The 11,807-nt window shown below is 45.9% G+C and overlaps 1 protein-coding gene across 1 annotated transcript; it reads right to left on the bottom strand.

The window, feature by feature from the left end:
• Nucleotides 1-625: 625 nt before the first annotated feature.
• Nucleotides 626-10,342, bottom strand: STC2 (stanniocalcin 2). The gene is made up of 2 exons (XM_018073623.2): nucleotides 7,688-10,342; nucleotides 626-4,259 (listed from the first exon to the last, which is right to left on the bottom strand). Exons 1-2 carry the CDS (start codon nucleotides 7,939-7,941, stop codon nucleotides 3,866-3,868), a joined length of 648 nt encoding a protein of 215 aa, XP_017929112.1. The 5' UTR covers nucleotides 7,942-10,342; the 3' UTR covers nucleotides 626-3,865.
• Between the last annotated feature and the right edge of the window lie 1,465 nt (nucleotides 10,343-11,807).

Below are 11,807 nucleotides of genomic sequence, written 5' to 3'. Positions count from 1 at the left end.
ATGGGATGCACTTATGGATGCTGAGTTGTGCCTAAAGCCAACGTGGCTGAGCAGAGTGTGCCAGCTCGCAAGGGGCTTTTGTAATCCAAGATCATCAGGGCAGTAAGAAGAAACCCTTAAGTACCTGCACTCCCTGCTCCTTTCCTAAGGTGAATACAGACTAATTTAAAGCAGATGAGGTGGCTCTGACATGCTGCAGTGAACCCAATCCATGGCTCCTGCTAAGGGAAAAACCTCCTGAAACAAGCAGAGGCTTTGTCTGAGCTTGAGAAGGGCATGAGCTTCTGCTCCCTGTGTTTTTCATCCTATAATTTATTCCACATCTCCCTTTCTGCCCTCAAGCCAAGCTTCCAGGTCCCAGATAAGCAGCGAGCGAGGTCTCCCTCTCCTAGGGGAATGACAGGCCGGGGACAAAGTCTCTCTCCTGGCTCTCCCTGCTATACAGAGGAAGGGTTGGCTCTGTCCCCATGTCCTGCCTGGCTGGCACAGGGGACGGGCTGTGGGGGGACGAGTAGACAAATTACCTCTGCCCCTCTTGGCTGAAGCTCCTGGCTCAGCTTCAGAGGGCTTTTCTTACCACCTTATCACAGCAGCTGAAATTCCAGCTAAGCAAAACCCAGCCACAGACTTATTCAAAACATTTATTAGTGTTTAAGGAAAATAATAGTGTGAAAGGTACAGAGCTTTCTCTAAAGCCATATGCATTTTCTTTATTTACAAGCTTATTTGGCTGCAAATTCTACATGAGATAAAACTAGTATGTTTTTCTCCCAGAGATTTGGAATTAAGGACAGTTTGTATTTTTTTTATTTTATTTTTTTTCTCCTTTTAGTTCAGCACTGTAAGTTAGGACAGCATTTTCCAGGGTTTACTGCTATCTTTTTCCAGTAGGCGTTTTGCTTCTTGCAGTATTTTCATTCCAGAACAAGGCTCATTCCAGATGCAAAGCATAAAGGAAACATTCATACCTTGGCTTTTAAGCTAAACCTCCTCTATGAACAGCAAGTTCATAAGGAATGTTAATTAAAGCATCATACAGTATCTAAATGGACTTTTTTTTTTCTTTTTTATAAAGAATTAAGGCTATGTAGATGTCACAATAAAATAATCTCAGGTAAGACGCACCCTATCTGTTAGATATGAAAGAAGGTTTAACAATAAATAAATGATTTATGCTGTCAATAACATTATGGAACTGTATAAAACTATATTTACGCAGCTTTAAACATAAAAAAACCCATACTAGTGGCATGAATATATACAACACAGGTCATGACATACGTTTAAATTATCATAGCCAGCAGTGTTTTTTTTTAAATGGGGACACTATAATAAATAGAAATGTTAAATATTTACAATAATAGCATATGTGGAATCAGTAGATGAACACATAAAATCTTCACACACAGAGGAAAAAAAATGATGCCTTATACAAAAATCCCTCCCACCCACAGCTTGTCCTCCCCCCCCCCAATTTTCATTGACTAAACAAGGGGAATATACAGTTTTCCCCACAGAACCAATGAATACAAATAAAACTGTATGCATGCTGAGGTGATATGTTGACTGAGACATTCAAGGATGTAGATCTCTATGTTTGGTTCCCATTGATGAATCAGACCTCTAATGACAGAGGGATCTTATTTTAGTTCAATGCAAGAACATTGCACTGGTAGCAAGTTGTTTCTGGTTTGCATTTGTTTTCCTTTTCTTTTTTTTTTTTTTTTTTTTTTTTGCTAAAATGCTTGGATTGTCTTTTTGGTTTGAGCTTGTTCTTCGTGGTGGCTCTGTGCCACCGGGGGGGAGGACGCTTGCAGGAAACCCATGGAGGCACATGCTAGAAACCTTCTCATGGTACCACCAACAGCCAGCTTTTGGAGCAGAGGAGGTGGCCAACACTCAGACCCAAACCAACCTTCCCAAGCTGCTCCACGGGACAGCCTGGGTGCCCCAGGGATGGCAGAGCTGTCGCCAGCCCAGTGGCGCAGCTGCCACACCCACTGGCACATCACCATGGTCTTTGTTGCTATAGCATCTGGCCTGATCCCACCTCTTCCCACTTGAGTCAAACAAAAATGTTATCAGAGAACTTTGCTAAAATCAGGCAGGATCAGGGTCATGTCTTTAGAGCAGAGACCTGGTGATCACAGAAACACACCTTTTCAACTTAACTGTCCTCTCCTGCTTCCTACGTGGTTGCTATTAAAAGCAGTGCCTCTACCTTCCGCGGGTGGATCCATGCATTAAACCCTGAATACAGCTATTAGGAGCCGTGTTCACTCAGCAGTAACTGAAATCTGAGTTGGAAATTGTAGCCAAATTCCAACACCCTCTACTGCTTATGCAGCTCCTTCCCACTATGCGACAAGACGTACGTTAGTTCACTGGGTACGTTCTGTCCCTGCTGAACTGCCTTCCTGCCCCCACAGCTTTCCTCCCAAACTTTCTAAATGAGAAGGCTCAAATCCCTGGTGTGATTCCCACTTTCTAAGAAAACTCACTTTTTCTCTCGAGGAAGCTGAGAGCTCACCTTTCTGTCCTCGTGGATGCCGTAACCTCCATTTCCAGTACAATATCTGGGGATATAGGATTGCAGAGCTGCAACCTGAGAATTACAATTGCATAGGGGGTAGGAGAGATATGGCCAAACACCTCATTCACACTTGAAACTGCTTAAAGACAATAAGCTCTTGACACTCTTCATCTTTACTAACTCACTCTGTGGAGACTGGTGGTCATTATCTGCACAACAATTAAAAAACCCGAGTCAATCCCCTCTCCTTATCTTTGGCATTTGGATAAACCATAGCTATAGGTAGGTTAGAGTGGGGCTCCACATCTCAGCAAACCATACCACGCTACTGCTAAGGAGAGACAGATTTCTGATGGGCCTTCAACACAGCCCTACAGAAAAACTAAACATATGGGGTCCTTTGCTGTCTGAGCCCACACCCATCCCTTTAGGCTTGGGCTGTCTATAAGGGTGGAAGACCTGTATCACTGAAGGGGCAGATGTAAGCAGAGAATATGCACAGGGTTCTTAGAGGTCCACAAGAATACTTTTGGGGGTCCTCCGCACTGTGCAAGTCTTTAACAGTCACATTGCCTTGTCTGGAAGCTGACTACTCGCCTGTGATACGCTGAAGGGACTGGGTATGATACTGTGATTAGCAAGTGTCAAGTTATGCAGTGGTTCAAAACAAACAGGGGGGCACTTAAACCAGGCAGCGTCACCCAGGTGGGAACAATGGCTCAGAAGTTAGTTAAGAGAAAGTGGTGGAGCTCCAGACCGCACGGTTCCTGTGCGAGAGACGGGGCAGCTACTTCATTAGAGAGCTTCACATAGAGAGCCTGGAGCTCTTGTGTTCTCAGCCACAAGCAGAAACCAAATCCCTTTGGAATTCAGCCATCTGCTGTAAGGCTGTGCCCTAGACCTTTGGAGGTGCTAAGCCACAAGCAGCCACATGCAGTCTGGCAGAGCCCTCTTGGAACAGTCTCCCCAGCCAAGGAGACCAAGGGAAAAAAACAAAACAAACCCCAAAACCAACCCAACAATCCCCAAACAAGATCCTAAATTTCAGATTATGTCTGTTTCATAAAAAAGGGGAAAAGAATTTAGTTGGAGACATTTTGCCACGTTTGGTGGCTGCTCGAGTGTCGAGTTTGCTGGATCGATAACCCATTGCCACTGCTCTCCCTTTGCTACTATATACACTGTTGCCGAGGTCCATATATATCTTGCAATGCCCTGTGCTTGACCTCTGAATGGGAAATGCTTTGGAATGTCCATAGACGGGAAGATGGAACTCAGGAGGATTCCGGTGGAGGGGGAGGATGGGGGGGAAGGGGGAGCTGGTGCCTTTTTTCACCTCCGGATGTCGGAGAAGTCGGACAGTTCGTCTGCCCGGTCCACGATCCCTTGTGCCCCTTTGGGACTGTGGCCCCCAGCTTTCACCCGGGCGTGGGCGTTCAAGTGGCCCTTGGTACCTCTCTCTCCCTTGGATGCTCTCGAGCTCTCCCTGTGGTCGGGGTCGGAGTGGGCCAGCATGTCCCCACGGCCAGCACCGCCTTTGGTGGCTTCACCCGGCTTCTTCTCGGCGCCCAGGGCGGCGTCACCGTGCACAGCCGAGGTGCAGAAGCTCAGAATGGAGCAGAGACTTCCCCAGTTCTGTTCACACTGGGCCTGGACGCTTCTTGTTATTGCCTTTTTCACCTCCTCGCCACAGGTGAGCAGGATATTCACTAGGTCAACATATGGCCTAGAGGAAAAGGAAACAGGGAGAGGAGAGTTAAAAAACACAAGGGAATCTGCCTCACGGTCCCCTGGGCACAGCACAGGTCAGTGGTGTGAGCCCCTGCCACCCACTGAGTCGGCAGCCTTGGAGAGCAATTCTGCAGCATATTTTTTATGCAATATACTATATTCTGATTGGCCATTTTGCTGTAGGACACTGTGGCATCCCGTCAAAGCTTTACTGGATCTGCCTTGATTACTCTCCCAGTGGAGAACTTGAATGTCCACCAGAGGAACAGATGAGGTCTCCCTGCTTGGCAAATGGAAGAACTGCTATCTCATACTTTCTGCCTCTCTCTCTTTCCACAATATTTCATCTTTAGTAGTCAGGACACACCACAAAGGAAACTTGCTCATGTCCAGAGCCATCAGCTTCATCAAGCAGTTGCTACCTCCAGGTGACTGGCAGGTACAGAGCATTCACCAATCACCAGTCTGCAAGTGGGAGGCACTGCCACACCTCTATGAAAGCAAAAAAGAGGTTATTTGGCTTTTCTCATCTCTGAAGCACTGGGTATTGATCTCCACCACAGGCGAGATCCTATCTGAACTTGGGATCTGACTGCACAGAGCTCAGACACACAGAAATCCACTTTGCAGGTACTTTTTCTTCCCACACCAAGGTTCTTTTTCTTCATTTCCTTACAGCTTTCAGTATATACCTTTCCCCAGCCAAACAAGCCATGGCTGAACACCCTTTGTGCTTTCTACCCTCATCCCTGTGAGTCCCCACACACAGGCACTTCGGCTTCCTCAGCCACGGGTCACCGAGTGCAGCGATTTTAAAATAGTTGTGGTCACAAGTTTTGTGGGTCAATATTGATGTTGTCTATTGACACAACCGCTCAGCTGCTTGCAGGCCCAGAAGGACGTGCTTAAAAATCTTCCACAGTAGGAACCATCCCCAGCACAAGTGGAAAACTGCCCAGGGTCAGCACTCGTGGCTGTGTGGGGTGGTGGGGGTGCAACTTCTGGGCACACCATCCACCAGCTCTGGTGGCTGTGGACAAGTCTAAATTTCTTCTCACAAACTAAGTCAGAAGAAACAAGGAAAACTAACCAATTATGATCAGTGTCTGACACTACCCAACTACTTAAACTCATTTTGAATCACTAATCTTAGAGAGCCACCTATTCCCCTATCTCAAAATATTTCCCATGGTTGGATTGTTTCTGCTGTTTAAAAAAAAAGTTACTTGGAATGCAGCAGCGACCAATCTGCCAAGGCCTGTCACCACTTCCACCATAGCAAATCAGCCTGACCCCCACCCCACCACAGCTGACTCAGGAGGAGGCTTCACTGCCCTGGTTGTGTTCCACAACACTCATCAGGAGAGAACAGTCAGAACAAAATAGTCAGAGGAAAAGTCTGAAAGCTGCCACTTGCTTCTCTGCTCCTGGTTTTTGTTTTAAATGTAAAATAGAAGAGAGAACTGAGCATGTTGCATACAAAGCAATCCAGCAGAAGGAAATAAAAAAAAAATTGGTTCTTCAAATTGGGCATAACCTTTACAAAAATCTTTGTAGGAAAAAAGGTCGCTGGTATGACTAAAAAGCGGCTCAGCTGCCAAATATTTCAGGTATTCAGAGCCTGCCAGAGCCCTGCGGATTAATACTGGCCCATTTCTCCTTCCCTGTTTTACTTTCTGCAGTTCAGCTGGCCTGACCAGAGTACCTGAACTGAGCACAAGGCTGCAAGTCAGCAGACGTGATTTTATTTCCAGCTCTGCCACACTTGCCTATTGATCTTGAACAAGTTCCTTAGTTCAAGAGCTTCAGAGATGGCCTCTAAATTTAGGGGAGGGGAGGAGGCTGGCTGGTTCTATTTGGGGAGTCCCGCATAGGAGAGCTGAGCTCCGACTCCGTGAGATGCTGAAGTGTAGGATGCGCTAAATGAGATCATGCAAATTATAGGTGTTCACTGAATGACCCGTCTCTTCTCAACCAACAACCCCCCAGTTAAGCTCCCCAGAAATAAGCAGCTGCCTTCGCACATTCCTGCTTTAGCCTGTTCATAAAATAAGGATAACTTACTCCTCTTTGGACAGGCTTTTGGCTCTCATAGCTCTTTTCATCCCCAAATGATGGGGGGGTTAATTGGTGCCAAGTACCCAATTTACAGCCTGCTAACACAGCCCAGGCAGTGCCCAGAGAGGTGCTGCTGTGCAGGATGGAGACCTGCTTCCCCTCTCCACCAGCCAGTGGGATGCTGCCCATCGCCCTGGGCACAGCAGCCCTGGTAAGGCCAGATTCTGCCACCAGCCATGCCTTTGATCCCAGCCTCAGGAATGTCCATGGAAAGGGCCTTGCTTTCAGGCCACCATGTTCAGCTTGTACAAACCACAGCACATGATTTCTGTGAGTAAACTGGCACTGAAGCATCTCTCTGCAACTGCAGCTAAGTATTAGGGGGGTGGTTTTCAACAGAAAGTAAGGGAATCAGAGCGCAGCTCCTTTGGATACTGATGAAAATGCAAGGCTAAAATTCCAAAAGAAATGATTCTGCAAAAAAAAAAATAAAAATTGGCTGTCATGACTGCTGGGATTTGGAGTTTCTGTGTTAATATCAAGGCACAGAGGTGTGGTAGGAAGATGCTCTAAGATTAAGCCTGATGCCAGGCTGTGGCTCAGCCTTCTTGCCTGGGAGTGAGACGTTCACCTGCAAGAAAAACTGGCTCTGATTTTTGCATTTGTGCACAAAGAGTCAGTACAAACAGCTTGTGCCTGGTTTGTTGCTGTCATGTAGGAGCTTTGATCAATTCCAAATAGGATTCGTGCCTGCCATTCCTTGGAGGACAGCTGTGTTCCCAGTCAGAGGAATGAAGTCCTCAAAATCTGACTTCTGCCTTCATTTTGTACATCTCCATGTTTTATTAAAAACCATCTGAGATTAATAAAGAATAAGATGAATGGGAGATTACCTGGGGGACTGCAGCTCTTTCAGGGACAATTAACTACAAGACATTTGAAAGTATGTATTTAAAGAAGAAATTATCATCTCGCTGACAACTTTGCATAAACCTTCTTCCCCCTTCTCTAGCTGTCATCCTTAACAGGATACTGGGGTCAAGAAAGATGCCTTTGAGCTCAGAAAGCAAAGAGACATTGTGAGATGCTTCTGGAAATGACAGACACTGACAGTGCATTTGCCAAAGGACCAAGGGGACAGGCAGATCCAACTTCAACCCACTTCATCTCCTTCCACAGTCACATCTAGCCCTTTGTACACAGCCTATTCTTCAAGGGCCCCTGCAAAGAAAGCATTACCTCGGCCTTGTACATGGGAAAACGAGAGGTGCTTAAGGCCAGAAGGAGGTGAAACAGCCCATTGGCACCATCGCGCTCCTGGAAGGAGCTCCCACGCTCTGACTGCACCAGCACAGAGGCACTTACTCATGCTGCAGCAGGTCTTTGAAGTGAATCATCTCCACAATGACCTGGACGTTCTCCTTGGCAGCAGAGCAGAGGTCATGCTTCAGGTAGCACTCCCGCTGTAACTGGAACACCATCTCTTTAATGGCAGGGCACTTACGGCTGATGCAGCTGAATTTATGCCTCAAGGCATGAGCCTTACACTTCAGAGCGTCTTTAATGAAGGATTTTCCCTGAGAAGAAAAGAAATGGAGTAGGTCTGTATTTTTGTCCATTAAGTACGGCAGGTGATTTATGCCCAGCCAGCTGCTCCTCTGCAGGACAATGTCAAGGGTTATTACAGTGCTAAGGGTATCACTTAATGGCTTTTCACTCTCTTCTCCTTGTTTCTCTGCCCTTAAAGACCATGCCAAGTCACCCAGCTTTGCTATCCCAGTGGATCTGAGACATCCAGGGCTTCCTCACTGGTGCTTTGAGGTTTCCTCTCACCCAACAGCTGAATGCCCAATGAGGGAAAGATCAAAAGTAAGCACCTTAAAGTAGTTCAGTGCTGGAGTTACTGGATTAATTTGCTTCCAGGATGGCAGAACAGCAGGTTCAAACAAAAGAGAGGGCATCCTGCCATGGCTGAGGTCCTCAGGACCACAAACAGATACCCATTCAGTAACTGCAAATTAGGTTTTCTTTATTTTAAAATTAGTTCACAAACTCACAGACATGTATGCATGATTTATAAGCACCTGCCCCATTCTCCAGCTGTCAATACTTTCTCTACTACCACTCTCTCAGAGAGGGCTCAACTCAGCACTACTAATAATCCTCCAGTGTCTTTATGTCTGCTGCAAGAAATTTTAAGTGAGATTAAATCAAGAAACTAAAAAAGTAAGGTGAAGAAAAGCTGCTTTAGCAGCTTCTCTTTAACCACTATTTGTGATTCCTGCATTCACTTGCTTAGTGGACACCAAACCCATCCCCTCCTTTTTGCCATCTGACACTGCAGCTGCCATTCATGCGACTGCTCTGCTCAGACTCCCTTTACTTTGCTGAGCAATCGTCTCTTGCGCTGCCTCCACCTCTTCATCAGCTTCAGATTTTACACAGGTGCCTCATGAAGACCAAATCCTTGTTCCCCTTTATCCCAAGAGTACACTGGCACAGCTCCACTGTCACTAAGTCAGGTTCACCCAGACCTGCAAGCAGATGTCGTCCCCAAATCGTTTCAAGCCAGAAATATTTCTTGCTGATCAAAGAGTTGCTTCAGTCATCATCCCTTTCTATTCCCCATACCAAAGGCACTTACTTGCCCTTCCCTTCAGTAACAAACATGCAGAGCACAGTAGGCAAATAAGGATGAAAAAGAGAATTCTTACATAAACCAAACCTGACATCAATTCTCAGGTTTCAGAGCAGAGAACAGAAAATGGACAGCATTAGTCTTGTCATTTAATGCAGCCTGAAATAACTGTAGATAATAGAGAGAGGAGCTGTGAAAAGTCATGTCATAGCAGAGGCTAAAGCCACCTCCATATTAAATAAAGCTCCAGGGGTTTAAACCTTCTGCACTGCAATAGAGACAGCCTGGATGTGAAACAGGCTGTATTTGATGAGCAATATCTGGGGATCAGGCATCAGTGGTTACACTCAGCTTTTCTAGGCCCCTTTCCCTCCCCTCCCAACAGGACTTACTTCTTTGCTCAACTCTGTTCACTGACAGAATATTGTGCAAAAAGAAATGAGTGTTTTCTGGAAGCCACTTGGAAATTAGAGTTGAAAGTTTTCAGACACCTATAAAAGCAGCAATTCCCACTTTAATGACTAGCCAGACCCTTGGTACATCCTTGAGCATTTGAGCCTAAAACTCCAGCACTTCAAAAGTGCTTCCTACTGGGTGGTCCTACCATCCCTCATGGAATGGGCTGGATACTGAAGACAGCTCTACTTTGTACCATGCTTTTAACAGTGCCATGTAGCTGGTGCTTTTAGTCAAGTTATACTGTAAACTGCCTGGTCAAGCCAAATGCCGCTGGCCCGTAGGAATGTTCCCTTCCCTCCACACTGAAATGGGAGAGTAGGTTTACAAGACATAATAACAGGATGTCTCAATGATGCATAAATGGTCTGGGGAGAAAATGAAGGAGACAAACTTAATACCACATACCATCTAAGTAACGTATTTCAACGTCAGTGCTCGAACCAAAGGCTTATTTGAGTACAGCAGCTTTAGGAGGTTGCCTGGACTGGTTGTATGCAAGTCTTGAGAACCAACTTTAATAACTGCATGTTGGGAAATATTGTGATAAGTCTAAATGAACTGAGAGCCCACGCTGCATTTCAGGGTCAGCTTTGAACAAACATGGTGCAGAAGCTTGAGTTGCCCAGTGTTTCTTAAAACCATGTTTGGCTACATTAGTGTTCTGCTGCAGTTATCCTGGGTACAGTAGGTGGAAGGGATCCAGGGAGCTGTAGCTAGAGACAGCCTGTCTCCTGGAACAGGTTGCACACCACTGCTTTGTTACTGTCCTGAGGTCTCGATTCTGGACCTTTCAACAGAAAAATTCTTACTGAGTTAATAAATCATGGCAGAAGCAGACTTGCTTTGTCATGGTAATTTTTTTTTTTCAAAGATGTGTTAAGGAAATAAAATACGGGCCAAGTGTATGTTAGAAGCAAGCGGATATGTAGGACATTTCACCATGTTACCTGGGCATCGAATTTTCCAGCGTTGTGCAGGAATGTCATGCAGATCTCGTGTAAGCCTCGGATCTCGCAAGAATTGTTTTCAAAGCATTCAAACACTCCACATCCCACATCGCCAGCATTTACCAGGCAGTGCTGGATTTCAGCTAAAATGAGTATTGGTTAGAGTTAATTTGAAGAACTGTTCATAGAAACTGGTGGTGGGTAGGGGAGAGGGAGTTATTTTGCTACCAACGTGAGTTTGAAAGAAAAATGCGTGACAATTAATTGTACCCGCAGAGTGCCCACTTTTTGCAGAAATTAGGCCAAAACTTGGGTGTATTATGTTATGAAAGTGATATCTGAGAAACAAATGCCAAATCCACCATGCTTACGTCAACCTATTTCACTTGAGAACTGTCTAATGCTCTTGCATTCCTCAGGAGCAAAGGACGGGCATGATTTTTGCTGTCTGACTTGTACATAGTCCCCCATCAACTTTAAGTGCCACAATGAGAAGCTCAGAACCCAGTCAGCCAAAATTTTTCATTTTTGGTATTTTGAGCTAGTTTCTGGCCATTTGGCACAATGTTTTTTTACAGACCACTGGGTTTTACCTGTCAGGGTGTCTATCAAGTTAATGGCAAAACTCCCACTGATGCATAAAGTCTCTTGCACTGAGTGTTGTCTGAAACTGCAACTACGTGCTGACCTATGCAGAAATCAATAGAAGATATATATATTTATATAGGTAGTACATGAAATAGATGAACTGGAGCTAGTAGTTACATATGTATTTATTCTGCCCTTTCAGATGTTATGTAATGCTGTAAAAAATGCTGTCTAATACTCACTTTCAAAAAAAACCAACCACCAACCCAAAAATCTGATTCTTAACACGACAGCTTCTGGTCCTTTAAAAAAAAAAATGGATGTAGTAGTACTGCCAGAGGGAAGGTGGTTGCTGAAAAAGCCTGGGGATAAAGTTAAACAGGGGCAGCTTTTAGACCAGAACTGAGGATGCTAAGAATTCCTGTACTCTGTGCCCTGTGGTACCTTTAATTAAAGTTCGCCCTTGGGAGCCAGCCTAATCCCCCTCGAACCGAAGCGTGTTTCAGCCATCCCCAGCCTCCCCCTCTGCCATGCGGTCCATTTGCAAGTCTTTACAGCAACTTTCGGTCTAATTTCAACCCGCTGCAAGGCAGAGAGAGGAGCCGCGGATGTAAATGCGGAGCCTGCGGGAGTTCACACGACCCCCCCTCACACCTCAAAATGCACCGCCGCTGCATTTTTTTCTTCTTTTCCTTTTTTTCCCCTTCTACCTGCCCCGAAAGTGCATCAGGGGGTGGCACAGGGGAGCCCCGGGGGTGGGCTGCGGGGATTGTCTGAGCCACGGGCAAAAAGCTGCGCAAACCCACCCGTCCCGGGGAAGGGGGAAAGGGGCACTGGAGCCCTTTGTGGAGCG

Source organism: Manacus vitellinus, unplaced genomic scaffold (genome assembly GCF_001715985.3).
Source record: "Manacus vitellinus isolate BGI_N305 unplaced genomic scaffold, ASM171598v3 scaffold_25_pilon, whole genome shotgun sequence".
Lineage (NCBI taxonomy): Eukaryota > Metazoa > Chordata > Aves > Passeriformes > Pipridae > Manacus > Manacus vitellinus.
This window is presented reverse-complemented; position numbering and strand designations above follow the sequence as displayed.